General features: G+C 42.8%; 1 protein-coding gene across 3 annotated transcripts in view; it reads left to right on the forward strand.

The window, feature by feature from the left end:
- The window catches only part of ETV6 (ETS variant transcription factor 6), a 164,933-nt gene that overhangs the window by 141,273 nt on the left and 6,088 nt on the right, over positions 1-17,572 (forward strand). For all 3 annotated transcript variants that reach the window (XM_034784310.1, XM_034784319.1, XM_034784329.1), the window contains 2 exons: positions 14,013-14,155; positions 16,213-16,313. In XM_034784310.1, coding sequence (XP_034640201.1) covers positions 14,013-14,155; positions 16,213-16,313 — 244 coding nt within the window. The remainder of the gene's footprint in view (positions 1-14,012; positions 14,156-16,212; positions 16,314-17,572) is intronic.

Below are 17,572 nucleotides of genomic sequence, written 5' to 3' on the forward strand. Positions count from 1 at the left end.
GAATGAATCCCACCGTATTTTAAGTTTCCTGTCTGAATGACTTTCTTATATCTCTTCTTTTGGGTGTCATCATACATTCTGTCTCACATTCAACCTGTAGCAGGTTGACAGGTACGCTTGGTGTAATGTCAGAGCAGGCACTCTGCTGGTGACATTGTCTTAGCACTCTACCTTCCTGGAGACTTCAGGCTGTGCAATGGGGTGAGGGAAATCTTAAGATTTGGGTTGGGTTTGTTTGTTTGAATAGTGTGCATTCTCTAAAATAGTTTTTAAGTTCTAAAATAAGATATAGTAAAACTTTGGAAAACTGTAATGTTTTAAAATAAAACAAAATTCCCTGTACTACTGTCAGCCAGCTCTGGTCTCGTATAGGTTCTGTGATGGGTGTGATATCCCCAAAAGAAAGCATGCTGGGCATTGCAACAAGCGTCAGCACTGGTGTTGTGTACTTTGCTCTTTACCCAACAAACATAATGTAAAGGAACTACCTAGGTGCAATGGGGTCAAAATAACCATGTTTTTGATTATATACAACATGCAAGGCCCTAGCTATGTATATACTGTGATGCTCTGGCAAATTTGGATAGTTTCTGAAACACAGGGAGGGCCACTACAGGCTCACAAACTCTTTACAGTGGATACTTCTGAATTCCTGTTCACTACAGCCAGATACTACTCAGTGCAAAAGCACAAATGGCCTAAGGTTATACCTATGGAAGTCAAAGGAAGTAAATTTCACTATTAACTTCAATGAGAGCATTACTGGGCCTCTAATAGAAAATGTTCTGGTAATAATGTGTTCCTTCTACCTGTCTGGAGTACTTGGCATAAAGTCATTTAATTTTTTACACAATCTGTTTCTATGTCAAGATTAACCCTTTATCAGTTTGAGTTTCCCTCTCTTCATAATACTACCAGTGTCAGGTTAGGTGCTTGGTATGTTGAGAGAGATGCTGCTTTGACTTAAAAGAACCTTGAGAATTATAATAATAATATCATCTAACTTTTATATGGCACTTTTCTTCACTAGATTGCAAATCACTTTACAGAGGAGGTCGATATCTACTCGATTCTATATAGGTTTTTTACTACGCTCATCACCATAGTACCTGAGCATCTTTCTACAGATGGGGAAACTGAGGCAAATATAGGTGAAGTGACTTACCCAAGACCACCCAGCAGGCTTAGTGGCAGAGCTGGGAATAGAACCCTGAGTCCCAGTGCAGTGCCCTATCCACTAGGCCACAATGCCTTCCCAGTATATACTCCCCAAAGCAACACCGAGGAATTCCAGAAAGCCATCCTAAATCCTTAGTGTTGTGAGTAGGTTAGTGAACAAAGGAGGGTCTTCTCAACTATTCACAAATAGATAAGGGCCTTACTACTGCATAACATGAAAAAAGGGCAAACAGCTTCAGAAGGGGTAGAGTTGACCCATGGTGACTATCTAGGCAAATATGGCATTTTTGCATGAAGAAATTGATTTTGCAGGTGATCGTTGTGTCCCTGTATGCGCAGGAAGAATCCATTACCCCTGTGTGTAGGTGCTAGTGCATAAAAAATGTCTGTGCAACTGTGAGCATGCTCTGTGCCCACAAGTAGAGGCTGGGAGTCTGCAAATGAGTCTGTTAAAATAGAGACTGCTCTAAAAAAATGTCATCCCCAAAATAAAAACATATTTAAATTTTAAAATATCAGAGGCCAAATTCTACCCTGGTTTACACCCTCCCACTACCGTGAGTTTGCAAAAGGTGGGAATCAGAGCAGAATTTGGCCCTAAACCCTCCTCATTTAAAATTTAACACCCCCTAACCCCCCAAAAAAGAAAAAAAACCTATACACAGTTATTTGTTGCTGAAAAGAAAATGTTGTTTTCCTTTGCCATTATCCACAAACATCCTGTTTTCAGAAACCCAATCAATAGAATGCTGGATAGTCTGTCAGACAAAATAATGACCTCCACCTGCTGGATGATTAATCTGTTTTACAAATTTGTGTAACATCATTTCTCAAAACACTAATTTGACTGATGATAAAATACTTTCTCTTTTCAGCAACTGTAGGGCCCAACTCTCATCTGCTGCTCTGAAAGGGTAAAGAGTTCTTAAAGTGGGCATATGCTACACTTACACTCCATTTAAGGCCCCATTATGCTACCAAGAGTGTAAAGAGGCCTTAATTTGCAAGAAAATCAGGTCCATCTATCTTCTATTTATGCAAAACATGGGCATATTTCTCACTGTCGCTGGTGTAAATCAGGAATAACTCCACTGAAGTCAATAGAGCCACATACGTGTATAAATAGTGTGAGATCAGAATCAAACCCTATAGCTGTATTTGTAGTTTTATTTTATTTTTTACATGTTTCAGTGAGACACGTCAATATTCAATAGACTGTGTAAAATTAATCCTGTGAGTGTATAATAAAAAACAGAGCTTTAAAAGCTCTGGAATTAATACTTATTCAAATATACTGGGAAGGTATGTTATCAAACGGTTGACAGCTAGATTGTGCTTTAAAGGCACTACCACATGGCATGGGGGATGATCAGGGGGCAGTGTCTTGGCGGGAGCTCCTGCAAGCATTGTGCCTATGGGAGACACAATACTTGTGATGGGAGCCTGGGCCACTGCAGGATAAAATCCTAGCACTCTTGAAGTCAATGGGACTTGTGTTATTAACATCAACACCAAGATTTTATGCCCAGCTGCATGGATTGAGAACTGGTTAAAAGATAGGGAGCAAAGGATAGGAATAAATGGTAGATTTTCAGAATGGAGAGGGGTAACTAGTGGTGTTCCCCAAGGGTTAGTCCTAGGACTAATCCTATTCAACTTATTCATAAAGGATCTGGAGAAAGGGGTAAACAGTGAGGTGGCAAAGTTTGCAGATGATACTAAACTGCTCAAGATAGTTAAGACCAAAGCAGACTGTGAAGAACTTCAAAAAGATCTCACAAAACTAAGTGATTGGGCAACAAAATGGCAAATGAAATTTAATGTGGATAAATGTAAAGTAATGCACATTGGGAAAAATAACCCCAACTATACATGCAATATGATGGGGGATAATTTAGCTACAACTAACCAGGAAAGAAATCTTGGAGTCATTGTGGATAGTTCTCTGAAGACGTCCACGCAGTGTGCAGCGGCAGTCAAAAAAGCAAACAGGATGTTAGGAATCATTCAAAAAGGGATAGAGAATAAGGCGGAGAATATCTTATTGCCCTTATATAAATCCGTGGTACGCCCACATCTTGAATACTGCATACAGATGTGGTCTCCTCATCTCAAAAAAGATATACTGGCATTAGAAAAGGTTCAGAGAAGGGCAACTAAAATGATTAGGGGTTTGGAACAGGTCCCATATGAGAAGAGATTAAAGAGGCTAGGACTTTTCAGCTTGGAAAAAAGGAGACTAAGGGGGGATATGATAGAGGTATATAAAATCACGAGTGGTGTGGAGAAAGTGAATAAGGAAAAGTTATTTACTTGTTCCCATAATATAAGAACTAGGGGCCACCAAATGAAATTAATGGGCAGCAGGTTTAAAACAAATAAAAGGAAATTCTTCACACAATGCACAATTAACCGGTGGAACTCCTTGCCTGAGGAGGTTGTGAAGGCTAGGACTATAACAGGGTTTAAAAGAGAACTAGATAAATTCATGGAGGTTAAGTCCATTAATGACTATTAGCCAGGATGGGTAAGGAACTGTGTCCGTAGCCTCTGTTTGTCAGAGGGTGGAGATGGATGGCAGCAGAGAGATCACTTGATCATTACCTGTTAGGTTCACTCCCTCTGGGGCACCTGGCATTGGTCACTGTCAATAGACAGGATACTGGGCTGGATGGACCTTTGGTCTGACCCAGAAAGGCCATTCTCATGTTAACTATTCCAGAATAACTCCCTTGTGTGGACACTGTTCTGGAATGAAAGTGTTTTTATTCTGGAATAATTACTCTGCTTTCTGAATGAAGTAGACAGTCACTGTTATTTTGCAACAGAGTGTCATGCAGGGAGATATTGCAGAATAATTATGCTGGAATAGCTATTCTAGTCAGTTTCCCTGTGAAGACAAGCCCTCAGGCTCTCCATTCAATTATGTACTTAGCTGTCAGATATGATTGCTGCTCCTCCCCTCTCCAGCTCACCTTGCCACTGAGCAAGTGAAAGTGTTAACTTCATTGTGCAAACTGAGATGCTAGACAGTGAACTGTCTTGCAAGCTGTAACTCAGTGATCTTCTTTTCTTTGCAAGAGAGAAATGTTGACAGTTCAAGCTATTCAGATTTGACTCTGCAATCTGTACCCTTATCTACATGAGGGACATTTTTGAAAAACTACTCACAGTTGTACCAGTGTAGCAGTGTGGGAGCCTGACTTCACGCAGGGTTTTGGCTGCCAACTCAATTTTCAGCACTGTGTTGATTAGATTTCCTCCCAGCAGGGTTAGACGGCCCAGTACTGAGAATGGTGTCAGCAGCTAGTGTTTACACTAAGACCTGGTCTTCACTGCCAAAAGAGGTGTATTGTTTTTACCTCAGGGGTAATTAACTTTCCTGAGCTATCCTGAGGTAAAAACATAGTAAAGACCAGACACTGCAGTTTTACTATAAGGTAAATTGTGAGGTTAACAGCCTTATGTCCCATCCACAAATTACCTCACCTAAAACTTAAGTGCCTTATCTTCACTTTGTTTTTAACCTCAAGCTACCTCGCATGTGTTAGTTACCATCAAGTAAAAAATACCCCCTTTTTAGCAGTGAAAACAATGCCTAATGTTGCTAACACCACTGCAGAAGAATCACTTTTATCAAGGACGTGGCCTGTGACTCTTTCCCCTCAACTGTGCCATCCAACGAAAAGATCGTTGGCCTTGTTTAAATACTTGCCATTGAATTATAGACTTAAGCGCCTGATTCTGAGGGCAGGTCTACACTACAAACTTGCACCAATGCAGCTGCGCCACTGTAGCACTTCTGGTAAAGATGCTCTAAGCCGATGGGAGATCTCCTGTCGGCTTAATGACTATCTCCACGAGAGGCGGTAGCTATGTCAATGGGAGAAGCTCTCCGGGCTTAGCACTGTCTACACAGGGGGTTACGGTCGGATTAACTACGTCACTTAGGAGTGTGGATTTTTCATACCCCTGAGTGACAGTTATACAGAAGTAAGTGTGTCATGTAGACCTGGCCTCATTTACACGGGGGCCCCTTTACACTGTAATTTACACACACTGTAAGGGCTGGTCTACGTTGAGAACTCACATCTTCATAGCTACATCTGCCAGGGATGTGAAAAATCCAAACCCCTGAAAGACAAAGCTATGCAGACCTATTCCCTGGTGTATACAGCACTAGGTTGATAGATGAATTGTTCCATTGACCTAGCTACCACCTCTCAGGGAGGTGGATTACTTACACTGATGGAGAACCTCTCCCGTCGGCATGGTAGCATCTGCACTAAAGGACTATAGAGGCATAGCTGCAGCTATGTTGTTGTAACAGTTTAAGTATAGACATACCCCAAGGCCCCTTTGCACAGCCAGAGTGATGTGAATGAGGCCATAAGGCAAGGTCTGCATGGGAAATTTTTTTTCAGTATAACCTAGGGTGTGAATTTCAACTGATATAGTTATATCAGTATATTCCCTGTGTCGACACTCTCATTTCAGTATAAGAGTGTCTTTTTTCAGTTCAGCTTTTGTCACTTGATAAATGAATAGAAATTGCTTGTTGTTTGATTTCACCTGCAGTAGCATCCCGCATCTGGTCAGCCTTTGTCCTATCCCTGTAGTTACAGGGGGCACAGATTAGATTATGGTCCTGTTCTGGTGAGATCGGAAGTCAGAAGCAACAATAGTATTTATTTTTGCATCTTCAGCATCTCTCATTCTACTGTGCTTCAGTGCCTAGGTGTTATGGTGACTAACACTCCACAAATACCATAGCTAGACAGATGGGATAAGTAGATCCCCACTGAAGTCAACTGGGTGCGAAACCCTTCACAGGAGGCGTTCAGTACCTCACAGCGATCTAGCTCCCTAGACTGAACATTGTGCACTCCTGGACTAGATTCACTTCAGTACCTCAAGCCTTGTCAACAGTTAACAGTCCTGTGTGGACACACTTATTTGATTTAGGCTTTGTCTACACTAGCACTTTTGCTCTCCCACCGACATAGCTACTGCCGCTCATCGGGGGTGGTTGAGTTAAGCCAGCAGGAGAGAAAACTCTGCCCCTGTCATAGAGCAGCTACACAGGAGACCTTACAAAGGCGCAGCTGCAGCAGTACAGCTGTGCCGCTGTAAGGTCCGTAGTGTAGACGTAGCCTTAGGAGTGGCTTAGGTTTAATAAGCTTAAACTAAACTGAAATAAACTTGGTTTAAACCAGAATCAAAATGTTTGCACCAGTTGAACTAAATTGGTTTCAATTCACACCAGTTAAACTGCATATGGCCAAGGCCTCAAAGCCTTCATGTTGTACCCCTCTGTGTTGTGGGTGTCAGCTGTGCCCCATGACAAGATTAACCCCTGCTGAGAGTCAGGGAGTATTTCTACTGTCATTCTCCGCAGGGGTTCTGCCAGGGGAGGGTATATGTAATTTACTGCATCCGCACTGCATCCTCTCTTCCAGGAGGGACTTCCAGGGGATGAGGTGTATCAGCAGAGCCCTGGCTATGTTCACTCTGTAGAGAGCTCCAGGCTCTCTGGCGGAGCGGGACTGTGAGTGTCTTGTGCTGTTGTGATCCCTCCAGCTGAATTTTCTATGGTTGTGAATCTGCAGGTCAGGTTACTATTGGAGACAACCTAGAGGTAAATAGGGCCCCTAGTGTAAAACACTGGAGCTTTTTGCACTGTACAGTCAAAAGCACGACCATTGTTGGGAGGGTTCTCTTTTAAGTGAAGTTGCCCTCGCTTTCTCACTCATCTGAGATATTTTTAATAATCTTGAAGAGCCTTTGTCCCTTAATCCTTTCCTGTACTACATTTGGCTATTGAGCCACTTTCAGGGTTTCCTGATGTTGAATAAGATTGGGCCATACTGAGCATTTGGGGGAGAACTTCCATTTTGCCCAGGAATATTCCATCAGGTTTGGCTTGAATCCCACTCTTTCTTCGTCCCTGCCCTCTTTTCCCGTGAGAACAGTTGACAAAAAGCCATGAGAGCTCTGAGGGAGATTTCTTTAGGGACTAAGTTAAAATGAGTGTTTTAGCGGGGGAGGAAACAACACCTGACATCTATACTGGAAATACCTGTTTGGTGTGGGGCACTATGCCTTGTATGAAGTGCTTTGCCTTCAGTGTGCTTGTTAGGATGTGAATTCCTTTGTTGCAGCAAGACAAACAACAGAGAGCAGAGCAGCAGTTACATTTCTGCTGTTGGTTTCATCTTCGATGCCTCGTGGGTGTGAGTTTCAGTTACCCCGTTTCCCAGTTCCTGGCATGCTTCTTACACAGGCTGATTTTGAGCTCCCTGCCATCTTTCCACAAACACAATGCAAAGGCCAAACGCCTTTGAGCCTCCCACCCCCACGTTCCCATTCCCAGCCGGATGAACCCAGACTTCCTCTTCTCTGTTCCCTGCCCAGCCCTACCCTCATGACTGCATGCAGCACAGTTCCAGATTCTAGTCTCTCTCCTGAGTTTGTCACCCTTGTATCTGGGTGCAAGACAAAAGCCATGTAAGGCCTGTTGTATTGTAAAATCTGGCAACCTTCTCCTCAGCTTTGATTTTACTGAACTGCAGAAATAGTAGTCTGTCAAGCCTGTGTACACTTTTTCTCTCTCACACACATACGCTCTCTCTCTTCTGTAGAGAGGGTGAGAAAGGTTTCTTGATTCCTTGTTGACTTCCCTCGTCCCCCAAATAATTATTTTATACCCTGAAGTATGAGATTAGATTACTTTTATTATTTTTGCTGACATCGCAACAGATGGTTTTTAATGGTCACGAAATTAGACGGCCCTTTTGAAAATCCAGTCTCAGTATTTGTCTTAATGTAGCAGTAAACCCCACAGTAGAATTTCCCTTTTTGTTCTAAAAGTTTCTGTAACTGGGTTGAGCAACAACCATGCATTAGCCTTGGTTGTGGACAGAGGTTTGTGTGTGGATGTAAACTGGAAACCAATGTGCTTGCCCACAAGCTATCATTTTGTTAGAGAAATGGTGGACATCTGGGAGAGATCCTGAGCTGGTATAAATTATCGTAGCTCCATTTAAGTAAAAAAAAATAGATTATGCCAGAGAAAGTTTGGACTAATCTATACAGCAAGGGGCAGACAGCTGGTATATATTGTCGTAACTTCATTGACTCCTTAACTAAGTTTCTTTGGCATGATCTATGTTTCTATAAAGCCATATTGACTTCCATGTGAGTGAGCGATCTGTACTAAACAAATGTATATAATGCTCTGCAGTGTGAGATATTGGTGGAAATAGAAATATTTCTCTTTAACCAAAGGAAGAGGATTTCAGCAGTGGATACCCAGTGCGTAAGAGAGAGAGCTCGGTTTCTTGGCCATGGGACCTATAGTACCATAAGAGTGACTCCCTTACTTATCTCTAGTGAAATATCATATAACCTAGTGAAAAATCTATATTCTGTGCACCTAAGAATCTTAGCCAGGTTACTAGCAGTGTTACCTGTTCCAAGAATGGGTATGTTTAAGAGTGACCTAGTTATTGCGACATCAAGGTCACTGGTCAGATATGCTACCATTTGAGGAAGTCACACAAAAGTCCCTTTCCAATATCATAAGTTACAACCTTCAGCCCCTAGTGTTCTCTGGTCAAGGCTGACCATACATACAGAATGCACAAATTGTCATGACACTCAAGTTTTAGGTACAATATGAAACCTTATTGCAAATCTAAGGAAGACTAGCTGGCATTGCTATCAGCTCTTAATAGATTTTAGGAACGGTTTACATCTCACACCTCATTCACGCATATATCCAGAAATACATACAGGCAGAGATATAGCTAGATAATAATGTACAGAGAGCTATAATCTACTTCTGTACTTCAACAATGGCTTCCATTTGAGGAGCTACAAACATTAATTAATTAAACTTACAAGGCAGGAAAATATTATCATCCCCATATTGCAGATGTGGATAATGAGGCAACAGATAGGATAGTTGACTTGCTGAGGGTCACAATGGAAGTTTATGACAGAACTACAAACAGAACTTAGATCAAGAGAATATATGTGGTACAAAGCTTTTACTGGAATTGCTGCAATAAGCCTGTGTGGCAGAGCCAGGGGTGAGCTATGTAAATCATTCTAAGCCCAGTTAAAAACTTTATACACCTCTACCCCGATATAACGTGACCCGATATAACACGAATTCGGATATAATGCGGTAAAGCAGCGCTCCGGGGGGGGGGCGGGGCTGCATGCTCCGGCGGATCAAAGCAAGTTCGATATAACGCGGTTTCACTTATAACGCGGTAAGATTTTTTGGCTGCCAAGGACAGGGTTATATCGGAGTAGAGGTGTACTATAACATCATTTTTAATGTCACTTGTACAGAAAAGCACTTTTGGAGAAATTTTCTAGATTTTACAAAAATAAACCATGGTCATATAACTCCATCTGTAAAGCTAGTTTGTCTTAATTACCCTGGTAATTACCCGATTTCTTAATTACCTTGCCATGTAGTACAGATGGACAGGAGAGTTAAAAACCTTCTTTGAGGCCCAATCCCTTGTATTTAAGGCAATGGGAGTTTCTCCCTTAACTTCAATGGAAGCAAGTATTGGCCATTTATGTTTATTCATAAAATAGAAGAAATTGGACAGCAAAACTGTGCCAACATACGACTTGCTAGCCTACTATCATACATCCCATAAATGAAAGATATATATATAATCAATGCTGTTCAAGATACCTGAAGTCTGCACTCACTCAAAATGATTTGGAAAAGAGAAGTACCCAGTATCAGAAATTCTAAAGGACACAAAAACGTAAATCAAGGTTATGTGTAAAATTTTGGGTCAGCCAAATGTCAGCAGAGTCCTATAAATGTGAATCATAAGGTCTGCAATCAGAGTTTGTCAAAGCAGAGACGTGGTAATGTACCGCTCACCCATTCCGGTGCAGGTGCCCTATCCCAATCTTCTTGTAAAGGATACAACAGACTGAAATAATCCCAGTGGATTAGGGATACAATGTACCTTCAGGGATAAAGGTTTTGCCTCTTCAGTAATTCTTACAACAGTATAGATTATTCCACTCTAATATATAACTAAAAAAGAGTACTTCTCTGTACAGCTTCAGGGTCGAATTTTCAGAAGTGCTGACGGTGATCTAAGTTCACTTCCACTGAAGTCAACTTCCATTGACTTCAGTGGGAGCAGAGTTAGGCCAATGCTGAGTCTACCCTCAGCAATCTCCACTAGCTACTCAATTTTTGAAAGCTTCCTGTTAGGCAGAGGTGTATTTTCATCCTGCAGTACCTGTGCCTACATTTCAGTTAGTGTAAAAGGGACTAGAATGTGCAGGTTGTATTGCTAAACATACCACAGCCCATATAGGAAAAAAAACTGGTAGTTCACAGGGTGGAACATTATATCCATGAATGATCAAACAAGGGTAAAAACAATGCTCTGGAAGATCAGAGCCAGGAGGGGAGTGGAAGAAACAGAGAGAACAAACAGGACGGGGGGAGGGGGATTTTTTTTTAAATTAAGATTCCTGTATTAACATTTGTTTTGCCATAGTGTCTTCCACTGAAAGAGCTGAATGTTTTTCATAAATAGTAATGAATTATCTGTCTCTTTAGGTACTTACATGGGCCTCCACTGTTTTATAAACAAGCACCTCCCAAATAATTACCAAAACCAAATTCAAAAACAGAGTTTTCCTTCCTTCATTGCCTGTAGGAGAAAACAGGAATAGGCAGTTTAATTTACTGACATTTAAAAAAAAAAATTGTAAATGTAAGAGGGTGAGGCTGGCATGTGAAGTGTTATTGACAGAAAAGGTACTTGACTAACTGGATTCTGTGATCCGTTCATGAGCGGAGGATCATGCAGTAGTTATGGTGCTAGCCCAGGATTTGAGAGGCTAAGATTCAATTCTCTGCTCAGCCATAGACTTCCTGTATGACCTCCCGGAAGTCACTTAAGATGGGATCCACAAAGGGAATGAAGCATTGCAACATTGAGCATCGTGGCGCCTAGAAAAATCACAGGAACAACACTGATCTACACAACACTGATCCACCTACGCTCCCTAGACAATGAATGGGGGGAGATAGGTGCCTTAGAATGCACTCCACAAAGCCAGCAGAGTACGCAGGGACCTGCCTAAGCCAGCCAGTGGGAGATGCCAACTAGACAGGTGTGGCTTAAGCCCTGGATCTCTCTTGGAGTTAGGCACCTAAGTACAGGTTGCAGAGAGGTGCCTATTTCTGCTTAGCAATCCACGAACAGGAACCAGCCACCTGATTCCAGGCGCCTATGGTGTTTCTTGCATAGTCAGAGGAGGAGGCAGTAAGTATCTTTGTGAATAGAGGCCTTAGTCTGTCTGTGCCTCGGTGGTCCATCTGTAAAAATAGGAATAATAGCACTGCCCTGCCTCACAGGGGGAATGCGAGGGTAAATATGTTACAGATTATGAGGTGGTCAGATACTACAGTGATGGATCCCATTTAAGTATCATAGTTGTGATTGCCGGAAGGCCTGCAGCTTGCTCTTATCTCCAGTGAGAGTGAGTTTCAAGGGTCCATGTCATGCAAAACAGAGCATGCCAGTTGCTGTTTTGTGGGAAATTAGGAAAAACGCTTTAGGTTTTTTTCCCCTCTGAAATTTTCTGCAAAAATACTCCAGTTTTTAATGAAAAACTGAATTATTGTTTTTAATCAAACAGGAGAAAATTTCAAATGGAATGAAGAATTTTCTGCGAATAAAAATTAATCATTTTTTTTAAAACAATTTCTCCCAAAAATATCCCCCCCACACACAAATACAACCTTCGATTGCAAAATTTTCAGCCAACTCTGCCCCACATTCACAAGCCTCATCGTATCAGTCAACATGCTAGGTTGCATTGTTCTCATGGTATGTACCAGTTCTGGAAGGCATGGTCACAGAGAGAGAGAGAGTCAACCTCTCAGGCAGGGCCAGTTCCATGGAGGGCAGAGAGACCTTGAATTGAACAGTATATTTAGTGAAGAGAGAGGCGCACCAAGGTACTGTGCTTGTGGGGACTAGTTTTGCTAAGTAGCTGCTGCCATTTGTGTGAAACGTAGCTAGTTCTGAGGCTTTGTTCCTCAGAGCATCCCTTATGAGGCAGGGTACAGAGGTGCACCAGCAACATTAATTCCGGTTTTAGAGCTAGTACAGGTTTTCAGAGACCCTACATTTCTAAAATGGGCAATACTACTAAAAATACCTCTATCCATATTAACATAACTCACGTGTATTAGTAATACTCCCATTTTAAGTTCTCTCACTCTGCATATTATCATCCCCATTTTAACGGATAGTGAAACCCAGGCAAAGAAGAGTAGAATGACATGCTGAAGTGAGCCACTTGTAGCGCTGGGTCTAGAACCCACATCTCTTGATGCCTCAGCCTGTGTTTTAACCATGTTGTCTCTCATTGGTTTGTTTGCGAAGAAGTGCTTCTCTTTTGCCTTTCTGATAAAAGGCAAGTATGAGGCCATCTTAGGGTTCTGCCTGCACTTTTGTGGTTTATTCAGGACTATCCAAGGAATTGTGAATCTATAATTCACAGTTGCTTGTTATTATGCTGTACGTGTGTGCCACGTACACATCTCAAGGAAAAAGGGAGAAGCAGCTCAGCCTCTTGGCTTCTTCTGCCGTAAGAGATTGCCTCAAAACATCAAGCTAAAGCCGAGACGCCTAATGGTCTCGGACACTATTAGTTGGTCCCGGGACATCTACACGGAGCACATCACGGGCCACCGCCAATACCAAGAGTGAGCCGGGGAGACCTCGTGTGCCCACAAACCCCCTCTGCTGGACTCTATCCCCTGAGCCCTGAACCCACCAAACCTAACTGAATCCCACCACGTGAGGGTCACCCCATCCCCATTACCCAGCCCAATTACTTATAACCATGACTGTCTCTACTTCCTGTATGGGTGATAGACCCTCACCGCTTATCGACTGTTTCCTGATCCCGCCCACCAGTTACCCACTCCTCATTGGGGACATTGCAGTCTGTATATACTATGTGTGCTGCCCAACCCCAGAACACCAACATCCCCCCTATACTCTGTATGTTACCCCCAATGACCAATAACTGACGCTTCAAATTTTCTGTACCATTTATTGTTTAAATATTCTCTAATAAAATTTAAATCTGTTAGTGACCTCAGGAGTGTTTGCCATGAGGGAATTTTAATTCAATTGTCCAAATAGAAGGTATTTAACCTCTTGTTCTCACATAATTACAGTACTTTGGTTTTCTTTCCAGTTGCTTGCTTGTTTTTTTTAAAAGCACATTTAGAACTGGTGAAAGGTGTCAGCTTTATAATGTAGAACACTGAAACCTTCTGTTCTATAGGAAAGGTATAACGTGCACGCTTCTACCAGTATGCCTTAGCACTGACCTGGAGTGACCACCTGGAGCAGGGAGCCAGTAGTTTAGTCTCCATGGCTGCAGGTTCCTTGGCTTCTCTGAAGAGACAGCCAATAAAGGGGTCAGTTAAGGCTAATTGTGTCAGTGGTTATTGTTGTACGGGTACTTCTCTATGTGAAATAAGACTGAGCCCAGCCTCTCATTTCAGAGAGCTGGTAATGATTTTCAGTCATTATCGATCTGAGAGAGAGAAGTTTTTGCCACTGGTCAGACTATCCCAGGCCTTTACTTCTGGTTGCTACTGGCTTGTTTCATCCCAAGGGCATCGAAGGCTGAGAAATGAAGCCATAAATGGGGTCACTGTCTTTTTACTGCAAGCTGATCTGCGAGCTCCCAAAATTCATCCCTGTTAGAAGTATCTGAATTATGTTTTCTTGCCCTTCTCTTCCCAGACTGCAGGCTGCTTTGGGATTACGTCTATCAGCTGCTTTCTGACAGCCGGTACGAAAACTTCATCCGATGGGAGGACAAGGAATCCAAAATATTTCGGATAGTGGATCCCAACGGGCTGGCTCGGCTGTGGGGAAACCACAAGGTAAAGAGCGGTGGGGTTTTCCTGGAATGTTGCCATTTGTAATATTCTGGAGTTCATCCAGAAACATTAAAGAGAGAAAGAGAAAGTAAAATACTTATGGAAAGGTTTAATCTTTCATTCTATTTGTATCAGTTTACGTATCTAAAGCATCCAACCTTCATCAGCGGGGAACAAAGAAAGCCAGGCATTATATAAAGAGCCTGGTAGTTTGTGGGTAAAGACATTTAGCTAGAAAATGATATGGACTCGGGTTGTAATAGTTCTGCTCTCTGAAGGTATCTCCCTCCTCCTTAGGTCTGACCCTACTGGGTGCTCAAGCTAGCTAGAGTGATGTCTGGAAGGGGCCATAATGTCTCTGGCATGGAGCTTTCTTAGGAAAACCACAGGTTAACAACTTAATAGAAATCTCTACTTGGGGACTCATCTGAGACATTGCCTGTTTTCTCTTTCCAAAGGCTGAGCTGTTCTGCGTTCCTTGCCACATTGATAAAACAGCTATTGCCTGGGAAGAGAAAATATTATGTTGTAAGAAACACTAAATACAATAGCGTTAGAATCTTCCTTGTCTGAGAATGATTCTGATTTGTTTGCTTTAAAGCATTGGTCACCAACCTGTCGATTGTGATTGACTGGTCGATCCTGGGGACTCTCCCATCAATCGCGCTCTCTGGTGGCGCAGTGGGACTGCCGCTAAGACAGGCTCCCTGCCTGCCCTGGCCTGGGGATGGGGGAGGGGGCGCATAGGGGTCTCCGCACCCTGCTCCTGCATGCAAGCATCGCCCCCGCAGCTCCCATTGGCCGGGAATGGGGGAACTGTGGCCAATGGGAACTTTGGGGGCAGTGCCTGCAGAGAGGGGCAGCACGCAGAGCTACGTGCCCCCTGTCCCTCCTCCCAGGCTGTGATCGGAGAGATTTGAATGGAGATTTGGGTGCCTCAGTTTTAGGTGCCCAACTTTGAGATACCTTAAAGGGGCCTGATTTTCAGAAAGTGTTGAGTACCCACTGTCTGACAGGCCACTTTTGAAAATCTTGGCCTTATAGCATATGAAGGCTTTGGGGAATAGGCACTTCTGCTGGAAAATGAGCGTGCTGGCTGCAGAAGGGCTTGGATGAACAAAACCCAGCTTTTCCAGGTAGAACACTGCCATTCTCACGCTCTCATTTGCCACTGGAGCCTTCCCTGAAGCATCACCAAACCAGCCCTGGCTCTCAATGGGAGGGGCAAACAAAAGGGGTCTCGTTCTCAAGCAGGGGCCCTTTTGGAAAACAAAACCAGAGTGAGGGATCTGGGCTCAGTTAAGTAAGAGACTGATGGCAGTCGCTCATGTCAGGCATAGAATGGGCAAGCACTGCGCAAACTTCCCACACACAGCTGTGCCAGCGTATCTTATTTCAGACCTCTGACACTCAGCACGGCTCTGCCAATGCACCTCCTACTTTTCCAGTTATGAGCCTCTCCTGAGCAGAGATTCCCAGTGTGCCAAAGTGTGGGGGGGGGGGGTGAGGGGGGGGGTTTGCAACGTAAACATATGTACACGTTAGTGGAATTATTCCTGATTTACACCAGAAAAAAGTGAGACAAGAAACAGGCTCTAGATTTCAAAGTGCTGTTTAAAAATTAACTAATTAATGGAGGGGAAGCCCAGAGAAGCACCATCTTTAACAGGAAGGAGTGCTGTCAAATAAAGTTTAGCTGTTCACAAACTTTTACAAAAGGCCATTCACTGAAAGTAAGTCCTACATGGAGTGATACTCTCTTTCATACTGAAGTCTCTTCTGGTGATGAAGGCCTTTGTTGAGCACAATCCAATGTGACCTATTTAGAAATCTCTCCCCATTTTTGGAAGCCACCCTCATTCAAATCACACTGTGTGAAAAGAAAACCATAGAATGCTGGAGAGGCAGGATGGGCCTACAAACAGCAGAGGATCAGAGCAGGTAGCTTCTTTAACTAGCATGGTCATTTTGCCTAGCTGTGGTATTTCTATAGCTGCTTCCAAAGCTTTAGGAAGGGCATACTGAATTGTCTCTCACTGCTTTTCTTTTGGAACAAACAGAACAGAACAAATATGACCTATGAGAAAATGTCCAGAGCCCTACGCCACTACTACAAACTAAATATCATCCGGAAGGAGCCAGGACAAAGGCTTTTGTTCAGGTAATTCTTCCTCTTTTTTTCTTTCCCCTTCTCTGCTTGAGGTGATTTCTTTTTGATGATAGCAGGAAGAAGTTTTGGGCAAGTTGCTCCATTACCAGCCGTGTAGCACCATTGTCAATGGGCATAAAGCTGAAAGAGCCTTCCACACTGGTGCTTCCACACCTTCACGGGGCCGTACCAATGTACCAGACAAAGAGCCTGATCTACTGCTCACTGGAATCATTCCATTGACTCTAGTGGACACTGGCTCAGGCTTCAAGACCTCAGTTGTGCGCCTCCCATTTGGTTTAACAGTTTAAGTCACAGCAGTGCTTGATTTAAACCCAAGTCTCTTGATCTCACCACATTGGAGCTTGAGCTACTCCAAACCTTCATCTGTGATCACTCAACTGGGATTTGGAGTTCCCTGAACACCAGCAGGGTTTATAACATGTACTGCGGAATGGGAGGTGTGCATCGGCCGTGAAATGGGACCCAACATAGAGGCTTATAATGAACAGAGGAAAGGGGAAAGTTAGGGGAGCCATTCACAAAACCTGAAGTACCAGTATTGGCAACACATCCCAATGTTTGGGAACCACTGTTCTAGACAGTGGGAAACAGAGATGTAGTGGGTGTCTAGGTCTATAATTTATCAGTATCTAGGAGGAACTCTGCATCTAGTGAGGCAGGATCACTGGAAACTGATCCCACTTTAGAGTCTGATGCAAAGCACCCTGAAGCCATTCGGAGTTTCTCCTTTGACATCAATGGATTTTGGATCTGGACCTCAGCTAACACTCATTTTAACTGGAAGGCAGGGTTTTGTTTAGGGCTTCTTAGCATGGTATGGAAAAAGAAATAACTAGAGCCAGTCAAAATATTTACATTGAAAACATTTTTGATGGAAAAGGGTAGGTTCATGGAAATTTTGTGTTTTGATAAAAAAAATAATAAAAAAGGACAAAGGAAAAAAGGGAGTAAATGGGGAGGGAAAATCAATTGTCATTTCAATTTTTGATGAGAATTTTTTTTAAAATTGCAAACTTTCCAATGAACAATTGATGTTTTTTAGCTGGTCCTATTAATATTGAAAGAGAAAAAGAACCGCTGTAGAAAGTCACCCCATTCATGTTTTTCTCACATCAATGTAGAATAATGCAGAATGTGACTTTGTGAATAACATGCAGGCAGTTGTATTAAAACCACCATGCAGAGTTCCTAACAGAGAGCAAGATGGAGGTAGAGAGAGATCTATACTAGAGGGACTGAGTGTTTTC

Source organism: Trachemys scripta, chromosome 1, assembly GCF_013100865.1.
Source record: "Trachemys scripta elegans isolate TJP31775 chromosome 1, CAS_Tse_1.0, whole genome shotgun sequence".
In the NCBI taxonomy this organism is placed as follows: domain Eukaryota; kingdom Metazoa; phylum Chordata; order Testudines; family Emydidae; genus Trachemys; species Trachemys scripta.